The 11,896-nt window shown below is 45.8% G+C and overlaps 1 protein-coding gene across 1 annotated transcript in view; it reads left to right on the top strand.

The window, feature by feature from the left end:
• The window catches only part of arnt (aryl hydrocarbon receptor nuclear translocator), a 32,595-nt gene that overhangs the window by 4,287 nt on the left and 16,412 nt on the right, over positions 1 to 11,896 (top strand). Inside the window, exons 4-7 of the mRNA XM_083760471.1 lie at positions 982 to 1,029; positions 4,812 to 5,025; positions 7,724 to 7,937; positions 8,855 to 8,957. Coding sequence (XP_083616597.1) covers positions 982 to 1,029; positions 4,812 to 5,025; positions 7,724 to 7,937; positions 8,855 to 8,957 — 579 coding nt within the window. The remainder of the gene's footprint in view (positions 1 to 981; positions 1,030 to 4,811; positions 5,026 to 7,723; positions 7,938 to 8,854; positions 8,958 to 11,896) is intronic.

Raw genomic sequence — 11,896 nt, forward strand, 5'->3', positions numbered from 1 at the left:
CTCTGGGGGAGCCCGGGTTCGAGCTGGCAACCTTATGGTTACCATCCAGGCACTCTACCCCTGAGCCATCTATGTAAAGCGCTTTGGATGAAAGCGCTATATAAATGCACTGTTTACCATTTATTTTGCCATTTACAAATTCACATCTTGTGTGCTTATAGATACTAGGCTATTAGTATATATATACGTGTTAGTCAAACATTACTTAACGCCTATGTCGTTTTGTCGTTGCCACAGTAAGCATTGCAGATCGGTCAGTGATGACTTGCAAATAACAGTGTGGACAGACAAAACAGATTAGTTTACAGTGTGAGCAAAAATAATTGCCCCTTTCCTGTTTCCCCAGCTATTCATTATTTGATGTGGTCAAATCATTCTTTTTCTTTTTTCTCCATGAATGTGTTATTAGTTGACATTACACACGCATCCATGTTGTCCCACACGAGCCGCCTGCTCACCAGATGTTAGTTATGCTGTTATGTGTTTTGCCAAGTCCCGGAAAAGAGGGGACTGCCTTGTGTCTCTCTTGCCTGCCAGATTATTTCAATTTACGCCTCTTACGTTCCAGGGAGGTCCCTCCTAGACCCCGACAAAAGTAGTTAACATCCAGCGTCATCTAAACCACCACCACCACCTTATCCATGTATATGTTTGCTATTCACAAATAGCAGATCTACAAGCTCACCACTTCGTGACCGTGCTCTGAGCTTGTAGGTGCCTTTTTCTTTTTTACATTATTGAAAAAGTTGTAAAAATGTAACACAAATCTTCTCTTCTGGGGGTGACGGGGTCCGTTGAACAAAACATTGTCAGATGGGGGTTCACTGCCGATGATGTGTATATATTATATATCAATCAATTTGGGGGACCTTGACATGAACCACTGGTTTAAACAGCCGGCAGGATGTTGACCAGGGTTTCTATCGTCTGAATGTTGTGATTAGTGGAGCTGCCAAGCTGACAGCTTCCCTGTGTGTTCAGGTGTGATGATGAAGGAGGAGGAGGCGGCGATAAGGAGCGATTCGCCAGGTAAGTGTGGGTGTGGGTAGGTGGATGTGGGTAGGTGGATGTTCCATGGGTGTGTCTGTTACTTGTGAGGGAAAAATGCAAAAAGAAATTGGTCAAACCTTATCAAATTGTTTTTAAGAAGTACCTTATTCTCAAGTGTACTAGTAATTTAATTTATGTAAATGCAGGAGCGTCCTCCTTTTTCCAATGTGTCAATTTATTTATTATCCCATTCTGACCTGAGATCAGATTCATACGAGGTTTCCGCCGGACACACACTGGTCTGATGAACCCATTCTGACCTGAGATCAGATTCTAAAAATGTCAGTCGCTCTTCGATTTTTCAAAAATAGCAGACCTACAAGCTCGTATCGCGCCACTCGGTGGCGCGATATGAGCTTGTAGATCTGCTATTTTTAAATAGCTAAAGCATAACATGATGTTGACACCAAAATGGGTGCCCGGTCAGAATGGGTTAATATTGCTCAGACCATGAGAGAAGTTGTCTCTGTGCTCTCCGTCAGCATAGAAATGGATTCTGTAATCCACAGTAATTAGTACAGGAGCGGGGTCAATATGAATACTCAAAATATAAGATAATGTCTCGAATATCTAAACCCATTTTGGCCTGAGAACAATTCTACAAATGCCTTCTAAATCCCGATGCTTTTATGAAAAACCCCATGTTTCTATGTCAGTCATTCTCAAACATTTTCATGTCAAGGACCCCCAGAAAAATATGTAATTGGCCGCCGAGAAAATATGTTGTTTCAGAGACCCCCCCCCCCAGAAGAAAAGATTTGAGTTAAAAAACGTTCGCTATGAAAGAATATATATTCAAAGATTTGCACTACATTTTTACGACTTTTCAAAAATAGCAGACCTGCAAGCTCGTAGTGCGGCACTCGGTACAGCGCTATGAGCTTGTAGATCTGCTACACCAAAAGGGGTTTCCGCCCAAAATGGGTCCAATATCTCTGTATCCGAGGGCAAAGGCAAAGTTGTTAAGAAGATAAGTAAATCTTCTATTACATTACATTTGTCACAGTGCGAGAAATATCTGGGAATATCTTATGTATGGAGTTGACAACTATAGAAAAATGTGGTGAATAGACATGGTGAGGACAATTTTCCTGGTCCTTAGAAGAGAAAGGGTTGTTTTTTATGGTTTAAAAAAAAGTCGTGCTTTAAATTTGGAAAAGATAAATTCTGGGGTCAGGCCTTTAGAGGTAAGGTTTAGTGGGGATAGGGTTTGCAGATCTACAAGCTCAGGATGCATTGCACTGTGACACTTTGTGGGCTTGCAGTTTCGATAGTTTTTGGTACACAACACCGGTGCACAGTGCTCAGACTTTATTAGGTACGAATGGTGAAATCGTCTCTCCGTCGGGTAGGAACCTCATATGTTTAAGACTGTTACTTTTCAGGATCCAAACATAAAACATATCAAAAGTAGCAGTGGCGTGCACAGATAGACACTAGGGGGTGCTAGAGCACCCCCTGCCCTTTTTGGCAATGTGCTCTTAAAAAAGAAAAAGAAAAAGAAAAGTTTTTTTTGTGGTGTGTGGACCATGCGGTGACATTGATCAAATCTTGATAAAAAACGCTTCTACTATATTATTTAGGCCCCCACAATCTAAAGCTATGTTTCTATGTCAGTGGTTCTTCGATTAAAGAAAAATAGCAGACCTACAAGCTCGTAGCGCGCCACTCGGTGGCGCGCTATGAGCTTGTAGATCTGCTATTTTTCAATAGCTTAAGCACCAAAATGCGCTGCACAAGGTGCCCTTTTTTCACTTGAGCACCTGCCCCTCTAAATGTCTGTGCACACCACTGAAAAGTATCAGCAAAGCGACGTGTGTCGAGCTTGTAGATCTGCTACTTTTTATGCTTTTGTGTGATGAAGTAGGACGTTCTGAAATGTTATCTCCTTATTTAGTATAGTAACACATATCGGGTGAGTTTCACAACCAGGTGAGTTTCTCCTAGCTGAAAGTCGTGTCAGATCCTGTGTCTACTGTCTAGGTCTACTGTCATGACCTTTGATCCAAATGTCTCCATAGGAGAGCAGGGAGACAAAATACGACCAGATTGGACAAAATAGCATTTTATTCATACAAAAAAAGTTACATGATAGTGCCGATTTAATGTGTAATAATGCCGATTTAATGTGTAATTAAGTATGAAATTAGTACATAACATTGATAGAACACTATGTTGTGAGACTGACTATCAACCTCTTTTCCTCTCTCTCTCTCTCTCTCTCTCTGTCTCTCTCTCTCCTCCATCCGCTCTAGGGGTGCCACAGTTAAATCAAACAAATCGAATATTAAAACTCCTCCTCCGTGTCCTCTAGTTGCTATTTTCGGTGTGTCTCCTGTGGAGGGCAGATTCAGTAGGTTTCAGGCAGATTCAGTTGCCTTCACCTCCCTTATAGCGAGGCGCCGCATTCTGCTTCACTGGAGAAATCCTAACCCCCCCTGCCACGACATCCTGGCTAAAAGACCTGGCATCCTTTATTCACCTAGAAAAAATTAAATTCTCAACTAGAGGCTCATTGAATAACTTCTCTAGAACCTGGGACCCTTTTCTTTTACATATTAATTCTTTAACTGCAATTGATTAATTTCCCTCTCTTCCTTAGCTTATATTATATGGTCATCTCTTGCCTACAAGTTTCTTTCCCAATCTTTTTTTTGTTGTTGTTGTAAGTATTGTTTAGTATCGTACATTTCTCTATAAAGGCCTATTCATAGTCTGGATTTTCGGTGGTAAGGTGACCACCGCTCCGGTGGTGAGCTGACATAACGTTGAGCGGTGGTGAGTAAAAACAGAGAGAAGGGCTGGAGCGGTGGCGGTGGTTTGCTCTTCACCGCGGCTCGTGACGTCATGTTGTAGTTCGGTGGTCACCCCACCACCGTAAATCCAGACTATGTATGAGCCTTAAGTCTATTCTCCCCTCAGGGCTAGCGGGTGGGTGGGTGGGTGGGTGGGTGGGTGGGTGGATATGTGTTATTGTCAGTTTTGTTTTGTCTTGGATGGTGTTGTTTTTGTTTTGTTTTGTTCTGTTTTGTTTTGTGCACTATGTTCCTTGTATGTCTTGTATTTAAAAAACCCAATAAAACATTATATAAAAAAAAAAAGAAGAATATTAAAACTAAAGGTTATGTCGTTAATTTCATAAAATAATCGATTCATAATCGATCATTATTTTTGTGAACGAACTATTATATATATATATATATATATATATACAAGCTCACAACAACGTATTCTCGATCATTCAATTCAACCAAAAACGGTATAATCGCCGAGACCATAAACTGTATTTGAGGCCCTAATCCTTTCCTCATGCCTTCTCTCTTCTCCTCTCGACATGCCATAGAAACATTAATTCAGAACTATTCCATCCTTCTCCTCCGCCTTGCCTTTCTCCCCGTCGTCCCTCTCTCGGTCGCCCCTCCTTTCTCCCCACATCCCTCCTCCTCATCCTCCTCATCCTTTCTGTTGTTCTCCCCACATCCTTCCTCCTCCTCCTCCTCCTCCTCATCCTTTCCGTTGTTCTCCCCACATCCTTCCTCCTCCTCCTCCTCCTCCTCCTCATCCTTTCCGTTGTTCTCCCCACATCCTTCCTCCTCCTCCTCCTCCTCCTCATCCTTTCTGTTGTTCTCCCCACATCCTTCCTCCTCCTCCTCCTCATCATCCTTTCTGTTGTTCTCCCCACATCCCTCCTCCTCCTCCTCCTCATCCTTTCCGTTGTTCTCCCCGGCGTCCCTCCCTCCTCCTCGTCCTCGTCCTCTCAGGGAGAACCACAGCGAGATCGAGAGGCGGCGGCGCAACAAGATGACCGCCTACATCACGGAGCTGTCCGACATGGTGCCCACGTGCAGCGCTCTGGCGCGCAAGCCCGACAAGCTGACCATCCTGCGCATGGCCGTGTCGCACATGAAGAGCCTGCGCGGGAGCCCGGTCAGCAACCCGGACGGCTCCTACAAGCCCTCCTTCCTCACGGACCAGGTAACAAACAAACACGCACGCGGCCGCCGCTATAGTGGTGGGTGGGGGAGCGCTATAGTGGTGGGAGGAAAAGTACTTGAGTGTTTTACTTAAGTAGAAGTATCAATACTGCACTGCAGAACTGCTCCGTTAGTAAAAGTCCGGAATTCAAAATGTTTACTTGAGTTGAAAGTACGACAGTATTGGCATCATAATGAACTTAAAGTACCAAAAGTAGAAAGTACCTGTTATGCAGAATAATTGAAAATAGCAGATCTACAAGCTCACAATGCGTCGCGATGCGACGCATTGTGAGCTTGTAGATTGGCTATTTTCAAATGCAGCAAGAGCTGTCTCTCTTCAAAATGGCCAGAAATGTATTTATAGGGCTGAAGCGTTTTGTTTCGTAATAAAAATCTAAGTAACTAGTAACTAACGTTTTCAAATAAATGTAGTGGAGTAAAAGTACAATATCCCGCCTCTGAGATGTAGTAGAGTAGAAAAGTAAAAGTATTGGAAATACTTAATAGTATAATATACCTCAACATAGTACTTAAGTAAATGTACTTATTAGGGATGCACCGAAAGGGAAATTCTTGGCCGAAACCGAATACCGAATATAGGAAACAGTTGGCCGAAAACCGAATACCGAATAGCCGAATACAGCTTTGTTGTAAAGCTACCTGATTATGGCAAAAGACATGATTATGGATTTTCATAATCGATTCATCGGGCGATTATTTAAACGATTAATCGGATTATGGCACCTTTTTTGCAATTACCTTTAAAAAAAATGCTTCAAGTTATTGTAGGCATGTTGTAACTAACAATAAAGACAATAAAAATGAATACTCCTTAAAAATTTATATTTTACCCCCTTTTTAATACAATTTGATTTCATTGCCATTCCTTGTACTTGTAATTATACTGTAATCTGTAATGTTGACTGTGTATAGCTGACTGTCTTTCTTCCCATTTATATCTCTGGGACCCCAATTTATTTTTATTTCTATTCTAAATTATTCTAAATCAATGTAAATTTTGAGAGTGTATTTGGTTCAATTTTTGCACTCTGTTACAGACCGGCCCCACTTGGTTTACTTCCTAACTATCTATAATTTAGCTGGAACTCCCACTATGAGAACCACTGTCCTACACAGTGTGTGGGCACGCACACGCACGCACAAACACACACACACACACACACACACACACACACACACACACACACACACACACACACACACACACACACACACACACACACACACACACACACACACACACACACACACACACACACACTAGCATGCTAGCTGATAGGGGAAAACGTTCTTATTTAGCAGCCATATATTAGCATGTTCTCTAGGCTCTAGTATCACATATTGCCAAAGTTAAACAGCACTGAACAACTGATCATTGTTAAGCAAAACGTTCACGGACGTTCTGCTTCTGCTTTTGCCCTGCCTGTGCCCACTTCAATGCGCTGCTGAGATTACACACAGGTGGAACAGATTTGAGGAGCTAACGAGCAAGCTACTGCTAGTGTTCGTCGTAGCCTGCCTGCAAACTCACAGATTCAGACATTGGGGAGCATTTTTTGTCATACGACAAAAGAATAGACAGTGGCGGTGCTCACAAATACCATGTTTTGGGACCTGTTGATGAGCATCATGAGCTCGCAGATTTCGCGGAGCGCATTGCAGCCACAGCACAGAGCAACTTGACGCTGTGTGTGTGTGTGTGTGTGTGTGTGTGTGTGTGGGGGAGACTGAAGTTGGGAGAGAGAGAGAGGTAGATGCGGAGCGCTCTGGTTACGTTCAAGACAATCGCGTGTTGTGTTTATACCGACCCGGTGTTTTGACTATTCGGTGATATATTTTCGGCCTATTTGAGCTGAAACCGAATAGGCCGAAAATACATTTTTAGCCATTTTCGGCCGAATATCTTCGGTGGCCGAATTTTCGGTGCATCCCTAGTACTTATAGTTATTGTCCACATAGACATAAGAGTACAATAATGCCTTGTTCAAAGTACATCAACACTGCCAACGCAGTCAGACAATAGGGGAAAAAACAGTCCGTTACATCGACGTGTGCCTCGACGGCAGAATATTGTTACATACAATTATACCTGTCAATCATGGATAAAGGAAACGGCACGCACGCATTCTCCCTCTCAGGGCTTGACACGAACGCTCTGTTCCCCTGTTCTGTTGTTTGTTTATTTGGACGGGACACTGCATGTTTTAATGGACATTACATATTATTATGCAATCAGACGTACAAGTGTGACGTTAGAACATGAAGCTTTCATGAATAATATATTTTATACATTGTGTATATATATATATATTAAAAAAAATGATTTCAATTTTTTGATTCAAAAACCTATTTTTATTCACATCCCTAATATAATATTAGGGATCACGTAACAAACGCACGAGTGTTTTTACTTAAGTAGAAGTATCAATACTGCACGCACTGTAGAACTGCTCCGTTCGTCTGGAATTCAAAATGTTTACTTGAGTTGAAAGTACGACAGTATTGTCATCATAATGAACTTAAAGTACGACAGTATTGGCATCATAATGAACTTAAAGTACCAAAAGTAGAAAGTACCTGTTATGCAGAATAATTGAAAATAGCAGATCTACAAGCTCACAATTTCCACCCGCGCGTGCGTGCGTGCGTGCGTGCGTGCGTGCGTGTGTTTGCAGGAGTTAAAGCACCTGATCCTGGAGGCGGCGGACGGCTTCCTGTTCGTGGTGTCGTGCGAGACGGGCCGATTGGTCTACGTGTCGGACTCCATCACGCCCGTGCTCAACCAATCGCAGGCCGACTGGCTAAGCTCCTCCCTCTACGACCAGCTGCACCCCGACGACACCGACAAGCTGCGAGAGCAGCTGTCCACCGCCGAGAACAGCAACGCAGGTGTGTGTGTGTGTGTGTGTGTGTGTGTGTGTGTGTGTGCGTGTGTGTGTGTGTGTGTGAGTGACAACTGCGAGTCAGGAAGTGAACAAAAAAACATCGCTAGCCCATTCTGACCTGAGATCAGATTCTAAAAATGTTTGAAAATGACAGTTTTCTGAAAAAGCTATGTTTCTATGTCAGTCGTTCTTCGATTTTTCAAAAATTGCAGACCTAGAAGCAATGAGCTTGTAGATCTGGTATTTTTAAATAGCTAAAGCATAACATAATGCTAACACCAAAAGGGGTTCCCGCCCAGAATGGACTAGGATGCAACTGGGACGTATCCTCAGTGATGTATCCCAAGGTCATCGGGGTTTCGGGTTTTCCAACATCGTACCCCTCACTCAGGTGACCCAGCCGGAGTGATCAAGTCCCAACTTACGCCCCAGTAGCTATACCCTCGATCAGTCCTATTAGGGACAAACCAGGGACACACAATCCGCTGCTCCAAAAGGCTCTGGTCAGGCTCTGCGGTCAGTGGGCCTAATCAGCCTAAATCCCCTCACCTGTGCACTTTCCAGCCTCTGCCTTAGTCAATAAATTACCATGGCAACCCCACACCTGACAGAGATCTCCATGTGGGACACAGACAGACAGTTAAACGCTATGACAAGTTGACAATGGGTATTATTAGGTTCCCAAGTTGCATCGTTCTCAAGTAGGCCGGTAGCCGACAGGCACGTACAGGTCTAGTTTATACAACTTGCAGACAGACTTAACCTGGTGTCTTGTCACTATTTCGAGGACATCTTATCATAGGTGATAAAAACATCTTTCAACAAACAAACGCAAACATGATAGCAGATCTACAAGCTCACAGAGACACATGATAGCAGATCTACAAGCTCACAGAAACACATGTCTGTCTGTTCTATCAGGGAGGATGCTGGACCTGAAGACGGGCACGGTGAAGAAGGAGGGCCAGCAGTCTTCAGTGAGGATGGGAATGGGCGCCCGACGCTCCTTCATCTGTAGAATGAGGTGAGGATGGGAATGGGCGCCCGACGCTCCTTCATCTGTAGAATGAGGTGAGGATGGGAATGGGCGCCCGGCGCTCCTTCATCTGTAGAATGAGGTGAGGATGGGAATGGGCGCCCGACGCTCCTTCATCTGTAGAATGAGGTGAGGATGGGAATGGGCGCCCGACGCTCCTTCATCTGTAGAATGAGGTGAGGATGGGAATGGGCGCCCGACGCTCCTTCATCTGTAGAATGAGGTGAGGATGGGAATGGGCGCCCGACGCTCCTTCATCTGTAGAATGAGGTGAGGATGGGAATGGGCGCCCGACGCTCCTTCATCTGTAGAATGAGGTGAGGATGGGAATGGGCGCCCGACGCTCCTTCATCTGTAGAATGAGGTGAGGATGGGAATGGGCGCCCGACGCTCCTTCATCTGTAGAATGAGGTGAGGATGGGAATGGGCGCCCGACGCTCCTTCATCTGTAGAATGAGGTGAGGATGGGAATGGGCGCCCGACACTCCTTCATCTGTAGAATGAGGTGAGGATGGGAATGGGCGCCCGACGCTCCTTCATCTGTAGAATGAGGTGAGGATGGGAATGGGCGCCCGACGCTCCTTCATCTGTAGAATGAGGTGAGGATGGGAATGGGCGCCCGACGCTCCTTCATCTGTAGAATGAGGTGAGGATGGGAATGGGCGCCCGACGCTCCCTCATCTGTAGAATGAGGTGAGGATGGGAATGGGCGCCCGACGCTCCTTCATCTGTAGAATGAGGTGAGGATGGGAATGGGCGCCCGACGCTCCTTCATCTGTAGAATGAGGTGAGGATGGGAATGGGCGCCCGACGCTCCTTCATCTGTAGAATGAGGTGAGGATGGGAATGGGCGCCCGACGCTCCTTCATCTGTAGAATGAGGTGAGGATGGGAATGGGCGCCCGACGCTCCTTCATCTGTAGAATGAGGTGAGGATGGGAATGGGCGCCCGACGCTCCTTCATCTGTAGAATGAGGTGAGGATGGGAATGGGCGCCCGACGCTCCTTCATCTGTAGAATGAGGTGAGGATGGGAATGGGCGCCCGACGCTCCTTCATCTGTAGAATGAGGTGAGGATGGGAATGGGCGCCCGACGCTCCTTCATCTGTAGAATGAGGTGAGGATGGGAATGGGCGCCCGACGCTCCTTCATCTGTAGAATGAGGTGAGGATGGGAATGGGCGCCCGACACTCCTTCATCTGTAGAATGAGGTGAGGATGGGAATGGGCGCCCGACACTCCTTCGTCTGTAGAATGAGGTGAGGATGGGAATGGGCGCCCGACGCTCCTTCATCTGTAGAATGAGGTGAGGATGGGAATGGGCGCCCGACGCTCCTTCATCTGTAGAATGAGGTGAGGATGGGAATGGGCGCCCGACGCTCCTTCATCTGTAGAATGAGGTGAGGATGGGAATGGGCGCCCGACGCTCCCTCATCTGTAGAATGAGGTGAGGATGGGAATGGGCGCCCGACGCTCCTTCATCTGTAGAATGAGGTGAGGATGGGAATGGGCGCCCGACGCTCCTTCATCTGTAGAATGAGGTGAGGATGGGAATGGGCGCCCGACGCTCCTTCATCTGTAGAATGAGGTGAGGATGGGAATGGGCGCCCGACGCTCCTTCATCTGTAGAATGAGGTGAGGATGGGAATGGGCGCCCGACGCTCCTTCATCTGTAGAATGAGGTGAGGATGGGAATGGGCGCCCGACGCTCCTTCATCTGTAGAATGAGGTGAGGATGGGAATGGGCGCCCGACGCTCCTTCATCTGTAGAATGAGGTGAGGATGGGAATGGGCGCCCGACGCTCCTTCATCTGTAGAATGAGGTGAGGATGGGAATGGGCGCCCGACACTCCTTCATCTGTAGAATGAGGTGAGGATGGGAATGGGCGCCCGACACTCCTTCGTCTGTAGAATGAGGTGAGGATGGGAATGGGCGCCCGACGCTCCTTCATCTGTAGAATGAGGTGAGGATGGGAATGGGCGCCCGACGCTCCTTCATCTGTAGAATGAGGTGAGGATGGGAATGGGCGCCCGACGCTCCTTCATCTGTAGAATGAGGTGAGGATGGGAATGGGCGCCCGACGCTCCCTCATCTGTAGAATGAGGTGAGGATGGGAATGGGCGCCCGACGCTCCTTCATCTGTAGAATGAGGTGAGGATGGGAATGGGCGCCCGACGCTCCTTCATCTGTAGAATGAGGTGAGGATGGGAATGGGCGCCCGACGCTCCTTCATCTGTAGAATGAGGTGAGGATGGGAATGGGCGCCCGACGCTCCTTCATCTGTAGAATGAGGTGGCTATCGCTGCTGTTTGTGGCAGCAAATTTCTATTTCAGTTTTAGTCATATTGTCTCTTGAAACGGTTTGATTGATTGAAATATTTATTAACAGTTTGTAGAATTTACAGTACATTTTAAGCACAAACTCAATACAAAGACTGTCAACTGTGAGTGGACGACCCAATTAAGCATTACACTTGTTTACAACAGGGTCCACATTGTTCAATTCATCAAAACATTTAAAGACATACAAACATTTAGAGACATACAAATAGACATTTCTATGTAGCTAAAGAACAGAACAGGAATTCATCATATGGGAAGCAAAAAAGGGAAAAGATACAATATACAGTGAGGGGAAATGGGGGGGGGGGGGGATTCAGATTTTACAGAGGCCAGTTTCGAATTGCAGCCATCCGTAGGTGCCCTTTGAGAGCGGTTTTGAAGGAGTCATGGGATTCACATGTCTTAATGACTGTTGGTAGGGCGTTCCACATTTTGGTGGCATAGGAGCGAAAATAATTTAGTCCCTTGTTTGTGCCGAATCTGGGTTGTACATGGTTTGTTGCACTCCCTCTGGTGTTGTGGGTGTTTTAGTCGCATTCTAGTCACCTGGAATGTTTCAGTGTTTAGTCTTGTCTAGTTTTAGTC

Source organism: Protomyctophum parallelum, assembly GCF_964188405.1.
Source record: "Protomyctophum parallelum genome assembly, chromosome: 3".
Taxonomy (NCBI): domain Eukaryota; kingdom Metazoa; phylum Chordata; class Actinopteri; order Myctophiformes; family Myctophidae; genus Protomyctophum; species Protomyctophum parallelum.